This window comes from Symsagittifera roscoffensis, chromosome 3, assembly GCF_963678635.1.
Source record: "Symsagittifera roscoffensis chromosome 3, txSymRosc1.1, whole genome shotgun sequence".
NCBI lineage: Eukaryota > Metazoa > Xenacoelomorpha > Acoela > Convolutidae > Symsagittifera > Symsagittifera roscoffensis.
In genome coordinates this window covers 22,831,847-22,847,966 of record NC_087064.1, presented here as the reverse complement: position 1 = coordinate 22,847,966, position 16,120 = coordinate 22,831,847, and the positions used below count along the sequence as shown (strand labels likewise).

The window sequence follows — 16,120 nt, the reverse complement described above, 5'->3', positions numbered from 1 at the left end:
TTGGAGATTGTAGCACGCGTTGTTCAAAATAATGGTAATGTACTGCGAACTCATGCTACAGAGGCAGCACAACGAGACACCCCATATTTGGTTAACAATCCACTTTCATCTTTATTTTCCGAATGCACAATGTCCTTGAATGGAGAAAAAATTTCAACAACCAATGCCAATTTTGCCCATAAGAGTTTCATTGAGACCGAATTTTCACATGGTAATTATGCAAAGAAAACATGGCTTGTTTGTCAAGGTTATTATTATGAAGATAATCCATCAGGTATTGATGGTGCTAATGGGCGAGCTGAAGATGTCGCTGAACGTAAACGAATCGTAGCTGCATCAACCGAATTCCGTTTATTTGGTAAAATAGCTTGTGATTTTTTATCATGTGACAAACATCTTATCAGCGGTGTTACAATAAGACTTTCTCTGAGACGATCTCCTAATGACTTTGTTATCATGTCTGAGCATAGAGATAAACATTACCGTGTTGAAATCACAGAGGCTAACCTATATGTGCGCAAAATGACAGTAACCGATTTTGTGCTATCGTCGATAGAAAAAACTCTGTTGAAAACACCCGCAATATACAATTATATTGAAGTTTTACCGAGAACTTTTTTGGCCACAACTGGTGTGCAAAGCTGGCGACAAGAAGACGTTTTTGCCAAAGAGCCAGTTCGTCGAATGATTTTAGCAATGAGCTCGATTACAGCATACCTGGGAACTAACCGAACAAACCCGTTTCATTATCAAAAATTTCAGCTGAATGAAATCATTGTTTACCGAAACGGTCTGCCCATTGCAGGAACTCCTGTGTCAACGACTGATAACAAAAGAATATACTATAACACATTGGAAGCTCTAGACTTTGTTTTCAACAATAGTCATGGAATCAGTTTGGCTAATTATCACAATCATTATATTATGGCATTTGATCTCACATCTACTCAGGAGGCTTCACATGACTTTATTCATCCTGAATTGACCAATTGCACCATTTCAGTAGAACTGAAGTTTGATGCACCGCTGGGGGAAAATGTAGAGTTACTTTTCATGGGAGAGCGTGCATCAACAGTTTACGTGCGTTCCGATAGAAAAATAGCTAAAAACACTCTAATGAGTTGACTCGGTGAAAAAAAATGGACAATTTACAGATTACTGAGCTTATTCACCGATGCAAGCATTTGAAACATCGATTTTGTGGCATTTTTCCCGCTAACTTAGCATTTAATACAATATTGAAACGTGACAATACTTTCATGATAGTGAACGCATCAAACTCAGACCAGCCAGGAACTCATTGGTTACTGTTTGCTCAAGCTGGTGGTCAAATTTTTTTTGCAGATCCTCTTGGACGAAGCCTACACAACTATCCACATGTATACAAAAATATGAGACGTTCTATCCACGAGGGAAACCAAATACTGATGAATAAGCCAATCCAATCAGCTAACTCGGTCTTGTGCGGACTTTATTGTATTTATGTTGCTCATGTTATAATTTCATCTAAATTTCCTATAGGTTTCAAGGTTAATGACCATGACATGATGCGTTTTGCTAAACATATGATGTTATAACTTTGTGATACTGATGCATTTCTTTAATGATTTATAATTTATTTTTAAGAAAAAAACATGTTTTATGGTTGCTAGAACACTTGCCTCTGGCGTTATCGCAGGCTCTAAAAACCGTTTTCAGAGTTTAATTTTTTTTCCATTATAAATTTAACAAACAAAGTATTTGAATCAATCTCTAAACGACCATACCCACTCAAAATGATATCAATAATTTTAGAAAACTCGGCGGCATTATCACCATTCAAAATATTAATGAAGCGTTCAATTGTTACATTAGTGATTAAATCAGTTTGAGTTTGAATGGATCGAGTTTGTGAAGCAAAGCAAATTTGTGGCAATCTTCTTCGTAGAGAAGCACCACCAATGTCAGTTGAGTTGTTAATAGAATTGTTGTAGTTGACAGCAATTTTTAATTTTTCCATCAGGGGTCCCGATAGGTGAAGTTTACTGCAACCCAATATTAGATGCTTGAAAGATGAGAGTAGACAAGGTACAACGAAAGTGGTTGAGGTCATCTTTTTCACTACGTCGACACAATCCTTGGTTACTTCGATGAGAACATGGATGTGGGGATGGTCATTGTCGAGCAATTGGGCGCAAGACTCGTTCTGAATTGAGTGGGTTGCAAATGCAAAATTTGTGTTTAGAGGGAGTTGTGAGGCGTCGGGTTCGTTGTTCAGAATAAAAAATTTAAAATTCTTTCGAAATTTTTTAAAAAATTCAGGCGACTGCTCATACATTGCTTCAACCATTCTGCTGGTTAAATCAAATTATTCAAACGTTTTTTTTTCTGTTTCAGGCAACTCTACACTTTTTATTATTCGAGTATTCATCATCAGCATCGTTTTCATCGCCACTTTCAGCACATTCTTTTTTGGGAGGGACTAATCGTTTTGACGTGTATCGTCTTTTATGATGTTTATCATTTACAGCTGAGGAGGATGAGGAGGAGGAGGAAGAAGATGAAGTCTTTTCACCAGTTTGTTTTTTAACCAATTTTTTAACCTTTGAATAATTATCTGCCAAACAATCAAATTCTCTTGTCGTTAAGGTCACTGCTTGATAACATTTAAATACACCATCTTCATTCTTTTTATATAACTTAACTGTGATATATGTACCCGTTTTGTCAAAAGTTTTCGTTCCAACCCGTACAATGCGTTTTTCTCCCGAAGATATATCTTTAAAATCATCGTAAAAGTCTGTATCATTTTCTAGCGACGAGTACATAGTGGTGGTGGTAACGGTAGTGACTTGTTGGTTCAACTGTTTTATGATAGAATGAAATGAATAATGAATTGGATAGAAGATAAACAAATATCTGTGGATTTACTTTTATGGCGCCCCTTCAGTCTATAGCGGGAGAATTTAATTAGTTTTTGCAATTGGATTTGTATAAGATAAAAGCGTGTTTATTGCATCTGTCATTTCTGTCTGGAAAGTACTTGAATGGGTCATAAATCTCAGTTAATGTTACATGTCGGCATACATGTACTCACTTTGAAGTGGAGACCTTTAAAGCCCCTCGTCCGGGGGACATAAAAAAAGGCGTCATGCACTCTATTTGAAGTAGAGATAGCATTAGCTTGCATCTGTCTGGCAAATTCCCGTTTTAGCTCATAAATCTCAACGTTTTTACCCTGGCGGCATGCATGTTATCTCTTTGAAGTGTAAAATTTTTGTCATTTTGTGCTTAGGGTATCATAAAAAGGCGCCATGCTGTTTCTTTGAAGTATAGATTTTCAAAGCGTTCACATTTCTACTTAATTGCAAAAGCCCTGAAAACATATTAAAATTTCACAAAACCAGATTTATGGTAATTGGCTAAATCTTAGACCACCAGCAATAAAAAACTAAAAGTGGTAGGTCAAACTAAATCTACTCACTATTTTTATTCAATCTCTCAAAATCAGTCAATACAAAATTTTCAACGATGGCAACTCCACTGCAAATCATTTCAATTAATTCTCTTGAAAGAGCTATATTATACCAAACTTATACCAGAGATTCTATCGTAGTGGTTCAACAGGAACGGAAAATGCGTCATCGAAAAACAAGTCCTTTCAACGATCTTGATCCAGGAAGCAGAGAATTCGATGAATGGGTCACTAAAAACCATATGATGTTACCCAACTATTTGCTAGATCAAATTGGTATACTCATACAAAACAGAAAACAGGTCTACGAGAGTTGCTGTGTGACTGAATCGTATCCTGCGCTGAAGCGCACAGATATTCAAGACCCTACTTGCCTTGATCGTTCACCGAGAAAAATACTGTTTAACTACGATTGCCAATCGATCCCCTTTTACGAAAATCAGGAAGGATCCATTAGAGATTTAGCAGAGCGAGAAAGCTACTGGAACATTGAGTCGATTGAATCACCAGATTCAACAGAGAAAAAAGGTGAGGACCAGCAGACGCCCAAAACCCCAATAAAACCGGATATTTTTTCAATCACTCAACAACAGCAGCAGCATACTTCTTCTTCCGGCAATCAAAGTCCCACTGCACCAAACTTAGTGGCTGAGACGCCGCCTATCAATGCTTGCTTTGCGCCAAAAAAACGCAAACTGCAATTTAGAGATCTCTGAAAACTCAAAAAAAAACTTTGTTTCCACCGAGAGTGCACCAGTTTGGGGGTTTATTATTTAGTTTGATAAGTTTTATTATTGTGGCTGAATCTTTGCTTACGTTTTGCTTATGATTTTTTTCTAATTTAAAGTTTGCTTTGTGATTTTCAATCAATAGAAAGGAAATAAAAACAAAAGAAAAAATTAATAGAAAAAACTCAAAATAACTTTAAAAAGTCGGCATAAAAGTCTAAAAGTATAAATTTTGATAAATTTCTGGTCAAATCCAACTTAATTATATTAGTTTTTTTTAATGCTCATTTCGAAAAATCAAAAAAAAATAAACTGAATACTCTTCCTAAGATTTTATCTAATGATGTTGAAACAAAAAACATAAAAATGTTTTTGTTATGTTTTTTCATAATAGTTTTCAAAATATAAATATTAACACAGAAAAAGATAAAGAGAAAGAGAGAGAGAGAGAGAGAGAGAGAGAACTGACGATCCATAAACCCCATTATTATCCCTTTTGGGATATAGCTTTTTCAAAAGAAAGCTATTTATGGATGGGTCCAGCAATTCTGCCGGTTAATCAACCATAGCTACTTTTGGCTCTTTACACTCTCTGTTTTTGTTTTTTTTTCTCTCTCTCTCTAATATGTCTACAGCCTGGTGGGGTTAGCCAGGACTCTTAGGAGTAGACTTTAGAGAGTGTATGAGCCAGTATAAAGCATTATATATAATAAAATTACATGTCTATAACAGATTTCACGTTTAATAATACTCATTTTCAGGTTAAAATGGTTAAAAAATTCAAAATGTTTTTTTTCTCGATTTTTCAAAATGGGTTACAACCCTGTCCAATAAATCACGACAAATTGATTGGACCAGGTTTCATTGGATTTGGAGACAAAAAAGTTTTTTTGTAATTTTGTTTTTTTTTTTTCACTACAAGAATATGTACTAAAAATGAAACATCTCAAATTTTTGACCCAACATTACAGTGGGGCAAGCGTTTCAGAGGTTCCTAATGAATAGCACTGCCGGTTAGTTATTGCCTACTGTACCAAACGGCCCTGCATCAATCTTTTGATGAACTATATGTGAAATTTGTCATAGAATACTAATTTATTTGAGAAATGAACAAAATTCTCAACTACCCTTTATCATTTTTGTCAGGTGTATTTGACTTGACTTGATTGGTGGGTCTTCCTTGCTTGACTTGATTGGTGGCTTACCATTTTGGTTGAAACAAAAAAACTTGGCAAAAAAATTCAAATATATTTTCAATATTTAGTCAAGTTGACTAAACAGGGAAGTTGATAATAGCAGTGGGTGTTAACATTCACACACTTTAGGTAAAAGAAATAACATTACCGGGTTGATCCTTCATGGAATTGTCAGCTACTCTAACCACAAGTATTTATGCTGTTTAATACAGTTGAGTCATTTACCCAATATCGAATTGACAGTCATTTCATAAAACCATATAAAGCCCCAAAACTACAACCACTTCAAAGCCACTGTTGATTTTATGCTTCACCCACGTAATTGAGTTTAATTAATAGAGTCTTGATCCAAATTTTGTTTTGGAAAAACTTTTCACTTCTCGCTTTTGCTTTTTCAAAATCAGCTTTGGTAAAACTTGAAAAATTTCTGAACACTCAATCTTGAACCAACAATGCCTAACTCAAGTGGAAAACAGACACCAGTCATGTGTTCGACCTGCTCGAAAGTCTTTAGTTCACCAAGGAACTTGAGACGACATGAACAAAATATCCATAAGATATTCGCAGCCCCACCGCCACCAACTAAATGTGACGAATGTCGAGAATCCTTCAGCTCGCTGGCAGAAGCTAGGGAGCATGTCGAGCTAGCTCACAACGTCTCAACTGATAGTCTTTGTATCTACTGTCATACAATCTTCCTCTCGGTTGAGAAGTTCCGGCAACATATGTCGAAAAACCATCAACTACCCATTTGGACTCCCGGAAATGAGGTGGGAACATCATCTGCTCCAACTGAATCTGAGTTTAGGGGAAAGTTAAGACGATACGAGTTGAGCGTTAAGGAAGATGAATTGGATCTGATGAATGTAATCATGCGAAACAAAGAGGAAATTGATGCGTTGATAGACGAAAGAGTGCAGGAAGGACCCTGTAAATTTCACCTGCATGTGGACGTGAGTATGATAAAGTTCTCGAGCGATACAAACGAAACTGGTGACGGGGAGTTACGCCACGAGAAGACAATGTTATATCTGAATTCTAAGATGATCAATGTCTTCTTCAATGGAATCGAGAAAGAGACATATTTGGAAATGATTGAGCATATGGTCAATGCCATCAACACGTTCGCTTCTCACGGTAGCGGTTGGATTGTGGAGCGCATTGAAAAGCTGGCTGTAAGTTTTTCAGCATTTTCTCCTATCCGTGCTGGCTCATACATTGACCTTCCCGATTCATTGAAACCGGTGAAACAGAGTTTCACCAACATTAAAACGAGAAACGATCAGAAGTGCTTTCTATACTGCTTTGTGGCGGCGTACCATGATCGATTTTCAGATACCACAACTGCTCTTTATCCTGCTGCCCAAAGCTACCAACATCGAAACAAACTGAAAAATTACAAGCTCTCCCAAGAACATGTTGTGAAAATTGAAGGCTGGTACGAGATGCCAATGGGACTATATGATATTGACCGATTTGAACAACTTAACAACTGTCAAGTCAATGTATTCCGGTGAGCATTGATTTTTTTTTTGACAAAACATTTGTTTAATCATGTATAACACATTACGTTCATCTAGAAACCCGAGCACTCAATTGTTTGTTTTCATTAGGTACAAAGAAGGTGAATTGCTATCTTTGAGAGTGTCCAGCAAATACTCAAGTGATCTATGTGTTGACCTACTACTACTCAGCAACGGACAGACTCATCACTATGTGCTGATCACTGATTTGATTAGGGTTGTGGAATATGTGCGTGGAAAACTACACCGAGACCGAAACCAAATTTGCCGCAAATGCTTCCATACATGTTCATCCATCGATACACTACAAAGGCACCAGGAAATGTGCTACCAAGACGAGGGAGTGGTAATCACTATGCCAAAACCGGGAAAGGACACTCATCGTTTCAAAAATTTAACTGCCCGCTGGTATGTACCGAGAGTTATTTACTTTGACCTGGAATCGCTACTACTACCCGTATACGGACCGCAACCCGACCCCGAAAAATCTAGCACCCAAACACTAGAGATTCGTCAACCATGCGGTTAAGCTCTGGCCGTTGTTGAATTTGGGAAGCATGAAGTTTTAAAGTTTGAACTGAAGAGAGGAGAAAATGTTATGAAGGAATTGATCGCCTCGCTCGAATCTTTGGCGAAACAAATATACCTCGAAAAACGAAAATATTACACGTTCACTGGCACACCAAGTTGCACGCGTGAAGAAGCGCACACTTGTTGGATATGTGAAACAGAATTTGCTGACAATGACCAAGTTGTACTTGATCACTGTCACTATACCAACAAGTTCTTGGGGTGGGCGCATAACGAATGCAATATCAATCAAAAAACGGCGAACTATATACCCGTAATAGCGCATAACTTGTCAAACTATGATCTGCATTTCATTATAAAAGCGCTCTCAAACAGTAACCCCGAAAACACTTACTCAGTGATCCCTTCCACTGAGGAGAAGTATATATCACTCACTATGTCGGTCTATATCAAATCATACACCGATAAAAACGGAAAACTCAAAAAAGTGTTTGAAAATCTACGTTTCATAGACTCCTATAAATTCATGCTGTCCCCCCTTTCAAAACTTGTCGAATACTTGCCGGAAGAAAAATTTTTCCTACTGGAAAATTACTTTGAAGAACTTGGTTACTCATCAGAACAGATAGCATTGCTAAAACAAAAAGGTTTCTACCCGTATTCATACTTTAGTAGTTTTGAAAAGTTTCGAGAAACCCGACTGCCACCTAAAAAAATGTGGAGCAACACTTTACATGGAGGGGAGATAAGTGTTTCGAAAAATCAGTACAACCATGCCATTAAAGTTTTCGCCGAAATGAAATGCGCATCACTAGGCGAGTACCATGATGTATACCTAGCAACGGACGTACTACTACTCGCTTCAGTATTCGAAGCCTTTCGTGAAGTTTGTTACGAAACGTACGGATTAGGTTGTGCATGCTACTTCACGGCTAGTAACCTCTCGGGCGATGCATTCTTAAAAGTCTGCAATGCAGACCTCAAGTTACTTACTGAGAGGGAGCATTTGAACATGGTTCAAAAAATGATACGGGAAGGGATGTCATCGATATATGCACGCCGTTTTTTTAAAGCCAACAACAAATACCTCGAAGACTACAATCCTGAAGAGCCCTCTAGCTATCTATTGAATATAGACGCTAACAATTTATACGGGGGTATTATGAAACACTGTCCGCTTCCCATCAAAGATTTCTCAATAGTTTAGGAAAGTCTCGAATATATTTTGCAAACCGACGATAAATCTGAGTGGGGATACATTTTGGAAGTGGATCTCAGTATACCTGAAGAACTTCAAGATTACTTTGCAGACTACCCGCTAGCCCCCTCACGTGAAGTTATCGGCACGGATAAACTAAGTAACGAGCAAATACAGATGTTAGGGGAGATGGGGGTCACGTCGCTACCAAAGGTACCAAAACTGGTTCAAACATTAGATCCAAAGGAAGGCTACGTTCTGCACTACCTTACATTAAAACTCTATATAGAACTAGGCTTAAGAGTTACCAAATTGATTAAGGTCTTAAAATTTCGTCAAGGTAGATGGATGGAGCCCTTTGTCGATTTAAACACTCAATTGAGAATGTCAGCGCGCAACAAATTTGAAGAGAACTTTTACAAGCTCATCGTAAATTCAGCATTCGGTAAAACTATGGAATCAAAACTAGGACGCAAAAAACTAGAAATTATTAGAAATGAAAGAGAATTGCTTCAAAAAACAGCTTTGAGCACGATGAAAAGCTTCCAGATAATCGACGAGGAAGTTGCTACTGTTTGTTTTGCTGTATCGAGTATTTTGTGGGACAAACCCATGATAATTGGTGCAAGTATTTTGGATTTGTCGAAAAGATTCATGTTTTACTTTCATTATCGGCAAGTGAAAGCAAGCATGAATCTTGAACTGCTATACAGTGACACAGATTCGTTTATTTATGCGATAAAAACCGAAGACGTATACGCAGATCTGCAAAAACTGACCGATAGTTTCGATTTTTCCAACTACCCAAGCGATCACTTCTTATTCAGCAATGTGAATAAGAAGGTTGTATTGAAATTTAAGGACGAGGCGGCGGGAAAAATCATTGCAGAATTCATCGCGTTGAAACCAAAGTTCTACTCGTTGAAATATGCAGGTTAGTATTGAAAAAAAAAGCACCTCTCCAAGCCCCCTCCATTTCTTTACATTAAGGGTTCCCTTCAATGGGGTTTTGGATCTTGTTGGGACCAAATTAATAACTTTTGCTGATCCCTGTCAATTTAATTAGACATAACTAGCCCTGAAAGGCTCTGATTCTTCAGTTAAAAACTTAAAATGAAGAACCATTCATCATTTAAAATGTTTTAAACAAATACTCACCACAAACGCACTTTTGTAACTTTTGACGTGAACAAATTTAAAATTTTGACATGGAATGATTTTTTGATAATGACACGATTTGGAATTTTTATGATTTGGAATAAATTAGGATATTTAAAATTTTGGAATTGAAAAAATTGGAATGTTATTAGATATTGAGTCTTCAAAATATTCAAATTTGGGAACCGTTTTCGTTATTAATACTAGAACTGGGCTTACAAAGCTAAAATATGTTTATGGGCTAATCTTTGTTCTTCATTTAGATTCAACTAGCAAAAGGAGTGCAAAAGGAGTAGTACAACACTCCCAGCAGCAACTTACACACCAGAGGTTCAGGGAAACATTACTGAGTGGAAAAACGCTTCGTATATACAACTACTCAATAAAATCGAAAGCCCATACCAACATAACCATAGCGCAGAACCGAATTGCCCTTTCACCCTTCGATAGTAAGCGGTTCTTACTATTCGACGGGATAGCTACATTGCCCTTTGGACACAGGTCTACAGAAGAAAATGTGTTCTTCGAGGCCATTGCGGAAGAAAGCGAGTGGGCAAACTCACAGTTGACAAATACCCCGACTTATAGCAGCGAAAACAGCGAAAGCTGGCAATCGCCGGAATTCCGGGTCCCAGATTGGGGCTTTCTTCAAGAAAGCTATACGGAGGAAGAGCTTCAAGAAGAAAGCGCAGCTAGCAGTTCAAGAGACCCTCCGCCTATCAATAATCCATTCATTCTAACAGAAGCGTCTGTTCGTTCTAGTCAGAAAAAAAGGAGAAAACTTGATAAAGTTGATCAATAAAATTTTTCACTTGAAAATGTCGGCTAAATTGCCTTGTTACTTGGAATTACGGCTGTACATTTGTAAATATAAAACATTCAACAAACATTGTTTTAAGTTAAATAGACCGGCGCAAAAGAGACTGGTAATTGCAACTTACCCTTGAAGCAGGAGCGAAGGATTGAAGCAGGAGCGAAGTTTCCCAAAGTAAGCTAATAGTAAGGCTAAAAGAATCAAAATGGTGCAAGTCGAAATTAAGGGAGACTTGGAAATAAGTTTGAAAATAAAATAAGAAAGAGAAACGAACAATAATTACCAAAATTTTTTAAAAGGAAATATGAATGGTACTTTATGTAAACTCATATTTATATGAACGAAAAGGATTAGCTTTTAGATAAAAATAAGCGAAAAAACCGCAGCCGGATATACCCATACTTATTTAGTGGTGGGAAAGTTTGGAAGGGATTAAATTTAACCACCGCGCGAAAATAAATACCAAAGTATTTTGTCTGACGGGTGTCCTAAGAGAGGGGTCTTTTTATTTCGGGCAGGGTACTTTGAGGTCTTTAAAAAAGATGGGTCCTTTTGGACCCTACTTTTGGTAGGACCCCAAAGACCCCTACCGTCGAAAAGACCCCCCCCCTAAGGACACACGGCGGATTACAATACTACTCGTGATGGTATTATACTAAAACCATTTCGGCCGTCATTCGGATTACAAAAATGTGTATGTTTCTAGAATAATTGTTATGATTTTTTAACGTTTTTCTAACTGCATGACACAAAATTTGCAAATCACGTGGTAGGAGATTGGGTTCTGAGTTTATCTCGCAAGAAACTTTCGAATGTTGTGTTATACTACGAGTCCCTTTTTTCAATCAATTTGATATAAAATTGATAATTTTGATGACACAGCATTGGTAAATTTAGTAGCCTATGTTTACCCGCATTTTTGTGTGCTCGATAAATGCAAGAGCACATGGAATATATGACAGGACATGGGACCCTTAATCCCTTGTTTTGGTGTTTTTTTTCTATCACATGGCGAAAGTTTTATTTTTGAAGGAACATTTTGTCTTTTATTTTTTAAATTATTTTTTGAGCCAATTTTTAGCGTTGTCTCGCTTGTGTTTGCGAAGTCCTGTGAGTTTTTGTTTTGCGAAAATTTAACAGTAATTGAGCTGTTTTTTCTCATTTGACATATTTTTAATTAATTTAATAGCCTTTACTGACATTTTTCCTAAATTTATTGTTTTTTAAGAATATTCGTTCTTTAGTTTTTGTGGTTGTCCGTTTTATGTTTTGAAACGCGATGGTCTTAAGGTAGAGAAAGCTGGTTAGTTTTTGAAGTATTCAGGCGCCGATAGGATTCGCAAATCTTGTTTGCGCAATCGAGTTTTTTTCAGAGTCGACAATTTTAGGCTGAAGTTTTGAGCAAATTTCTTGTGTTTATTTAAAATATTGACCCTGCTACAGTGCGTCTTACGCTTTCGATTAGCCAGTGTTGCCAAATCTGAATATGGATTTTTTTCGGTTTAACAAGTAGTGTAACAAAATCAGTTAAGTCATTGCCCTTGCGAAAGCAAGTCTCTTGTAATCGGGAACGACTTTTTTTCTCGTGTGAAGTTGCTTTATTAGTCAACCTTGGCAACTTCTATTTTTCCACTTGGCTTTGAGGTAATGGGGATGCCTTTGCACTCTAAGGTACGGGGCTCGAAACCCGGCCAGACCTTGTTCTTCTTCAGTAGTATGAAATCGAATTATTTTTCCAAAGAAAACTGAATTGCCTGATTCACACCGGGTAATTTTCTTGTGCTGTTAGAAGCTTTCATTGCATATGGAAGTGTGTTTGGTTTACTTCTGTAATTTGTTTACTCCTGTAGCAGTTCTTTGTGCATTTTCCTTGATTTTCGTTTCTTTTTCGCTTAAAAGCTTCATTCGGCCTAAATGGTTTCGGCTTATTTTTTATCGGCTTAGTTGCCTTATTTGGCGCGGCTTCACAGCAAAAAATGATGGACTCTTTTGACAAAATCAATTAGTTTTGCTGCAAGTTTTCAAAGTTTTAAAACTTCATTGCTTAAATATTTTTATGACAACAATTTCTAATGGAATTTTTTTTGGCTCAATAGGCGTTTTCCTGCTGTTGTCGGCTTAGATGCCGCTCGGTAAAAACTATAAGCTTATTTTCTACTGTTGGTTATGTTTTTCGACTGTTTTTTTTTAAATTGTCTTCATTTTTTTCCAATTTTTTTTTTGATTTTTTTAATTTCCGTTTCATTTTCTATTCGCTGTCTTGAAATGCCGCGCCTGCTTTGATGCAAAGCCTTGCTTCATGGTTGTCGACTAAGCTCTGTTGCCTGTGTTTTCAATTTTTGTAGTCCATTTTGAATACGCTGCATAAATGGCTATCGTTGATCCTATGTGGGGCGTTACATGCAATTTGTTGCAAAATGATTTTTCGTGTAGCGTTTTTGAGTTCGACGCGACCCCGGCAATATTTTTTTGGATGCTCGTAATTAACTCACTGGGACTTAAAATAAAAGAAAATTCCTTGATTACAGTTTGCGCGTCATAGTGCTTTAATCCTATAATGGTTGTATCGCAAGGCGTGCGAAGCTCAGCATCACCTCTATTTATTATTGCGCATTATTTGCAAAAGCTAGAAATGAGCATATTTAGCAGAATAAAACAGACGTGTTCAGTATGTTTCGGTGTCAAATTTAAAAAAATTAGTGCAATGTTTGAAACACACGTGCAATAATGGCTAAACTAGTGTAATATTTGAAATCCTAGTTCTTGCATTTCTTTCTTGGTACAATCAACCAAAACAAATTCGCAAGAAAAAATTGCTTGTTAACTTGAAAACTTTTTCAAATATGAGTTATTTTTTGATTTTTTTTCTACATGTGTTACATTCCAGATAAGCAGCAGCTTGCATTGCACCTAGAAATTCGTTCACGACACGACACGAATCGTGTCTCGATTCATTCACAAAATTTGTCGATGCAATATATAGCTGTTGAAAATATATCTACTAGAAATTATTTGCGCGGATGAAGTTCTAATCTCAAACATGGTTTTAATCTCAAACATGGTGCCTTTTGTCGTAGGTCGAATGTACTAACGGGCATAGTGGATAGCCTGGTTAATTGTGAACTACTAAACGTTTCGTACCATGCCTTCGGTAAAAGAAAGTAAGTTTACATATGAGGATGAATAAAAATCAGAAATTAATATTTTGCGATGTTAAAAAGGTGTTCCCAGCGTCTCATCTTTTATTGCAGACAATTCAAATTATTCGCCAATTTTGATTAAAGCTGTGTGTGTTTGAGCGGTTGAATAAGTGCTCAGGGTCGAAGAATTGCTCATATCTTGGTCTATTTAGGGCAGTCTTATGAATTTTCCAAGCAAGGTGGGGCGTTTTTTTAAGAAACCGCCAAAATTTCCCAAATATGGGGTTTTGAGCGGCCATAGAATTAATTTTATCTTGATATTATCTGTAGGGCAGTTTTATGAAAGCTTCCAAGCAAGTTTGAGGCGTTTTTCTTTATGGCAATTTTTTCTAAAGCGGGTTTTGAGCGGTGTTTCTACTTAGTTCAATGGTGTTTTGTAGATCAGGTACATCAACTTAGAGAGACAGCCTCAAAAGAGAATAAACATCGAGAGTGAGCTAGGAAGAGTGTTCGACGGTTACGTTGCAAAAAGAGTGGAAGCTGTGGACGGCATGTAAGTTTCTCATGTCTTAGCATAGCTGGGAGATGATTCATGTTTTAAAGCTTTCTCCAGGAACATCGAAGAAAAATATTATTTTAATCGAATAACGCTTTCACTCGTTAAATTGGCTGAAATGTCTCCGACTGATTTTTTAAAACCAAAATGCTTTAAATGCCTGATATTTTTGTCCGAAATGTTGCAAGGACGTTGCAAGCGCATAGACGATACTAGCTTCAAAGCAAGCACATCGTGGTAGCGTCGGCAAAGAATTTTGATGTCTCCAAATGAATTCATTCATCCACGTTTGTCTTGTCTAAAAAAATGATTTTTTAGCTGTTCAGTTTCGACAACCTAGTAGGCGGCTAAACTGGTATATATTTTTAGATCTCTGTCTCACTCGTGGATGGCGGATAGATGTATGGCGGTTATGGCCGAGTTTGACGACCCGAACATTGTCGGCACAGAGTGAGGAATATGAGCACAAGTCTTGATCTTAGGACAAAGTGAATGATCCCCCAATCCCGCTTAGGGGGATAAAGTTCACTGACAATTACTAATGTTCGGCGGGGGGGGGGGGGTGTAAATTAAAACTTAAATTTTATTTTGACTTGATCCAGCACTCAAAACAGAAATAATATTATTGTAAATTATTAAGTTTGATCTAGCCTTTTGGGATGTTGATATATAACTTGGTCTGATTTTTTTTCACTCACATCCTGAAGTTTTTTATGCCGCCTCTCTAAGCAGGCAAAAGCAAAACCAATAACAGTCGTGGTGGGTTCAGTGGTTAATAGTCATTTTGGGTGAAACCAAAGAGCTATGACGGTTTGCTTGAACAGAGCATTTAGGAATTTTGATCCAAATTAGTTTGCACAAACGAAAAGTATCAGAGCAAATGAGTTTTTTTTGCAATTTTTTTCGATACTTAGCTTACCTCTCAGTATTACCTTTATCTATTTTAGATATCGGAGCGATCAGTAAGTACAATTTCTTCATTAAAATCTACTGCTAGCAGTTTATGATGCTATGTAGTTGTTCTTCGTGGAACGTTAGAATTTGCAGAAAAGTGATTGTATCTGAACTAGGGCCTGAATGTTCCAACTGCCATTTAAATTTGGCCAAATTGTTTGTTTGATGAGAAAAATTGATGATAGTCTAAATGAAACAAAAACATTCCGCTGATTGCAACTAAACGAATCTGAAACAACAAAAACCCAGTCTTTTCAAATGCTCCAACAAAACCGGAAGCGATTTATGCTGACAATAAGGCTGTAATGAGCATCAAAATCAAACACTTAAATGTGAGTGTCAAAAAAATTAAATGTTAGGAGCGATTTCCGACGAACACTTTTTAGAACCAATAAAAAAGGTGGAGGTGTACCTGTTTTTTGAGAAAAGGTCTAAATGGCGAGGTTAAACTGAAAACTTCAACCGACAAAACTCAATCACTAATGATTCAAACCAAAATAGGAAAGAAAATTTATTTGACAATTCTTTATAAAACACCACCACCCTATAAAACACCACCCTTAAAACTTCATAAAACAATCCCTTAGTTTTTTTTCTTGGAAACGCTGATATATCACTTACTCGAGCTTGAACTCGCCACTAACACTAAGCTTCTAATATGCAGAGAGTACAATTTTACCATTAAAAAGCAAAATGATCTGTCTAAAAGTTTTGTGGAAAGTCTTAATATGTTTGACGTTAAGCTCGAATCATCACAGACAAACAAAACACTCAGAGAGCACCATCAATCTGTTTTTTACCAATTTTGAAGCCGAAGTTTAAAAAAAAGACATCTATCGCTGATGACAGCGCTTTTTGTTCTTGAAAA

At 36.9% G+C, this 16,120-nt stretch overlaps 1 protein-coding gene across 1 annotated transcript in view; it reads left to right on the top strand.

Annotated features, from left to right (window-relative positions):
• LOC134841633 (inactive glycosyltransferase 25 family member 3-like) overlaps positions 1-16,120 on the top strand; it is a 34,652-nt gene that overhangs the window by 311 nt on the left and 18,221 nt on the right. Inside the window, exons 2-4 of the mRNA XM_063857664.1 lie at positions 14,183-14,295; positions 14,668-14,748; positions 15,246-15,260. Of these exons, the coding sequence (XP_063713734.1) occupies positions 14,183-14,295; positions 14,668-14,748; positions 15,246-15,260 (209 nt within the window). The remainder of the gene's footprint in view (positions 1-14,182; positions 14,296-14,667; positions 14,749-15,245; positions 15,261-16,120) is intronic.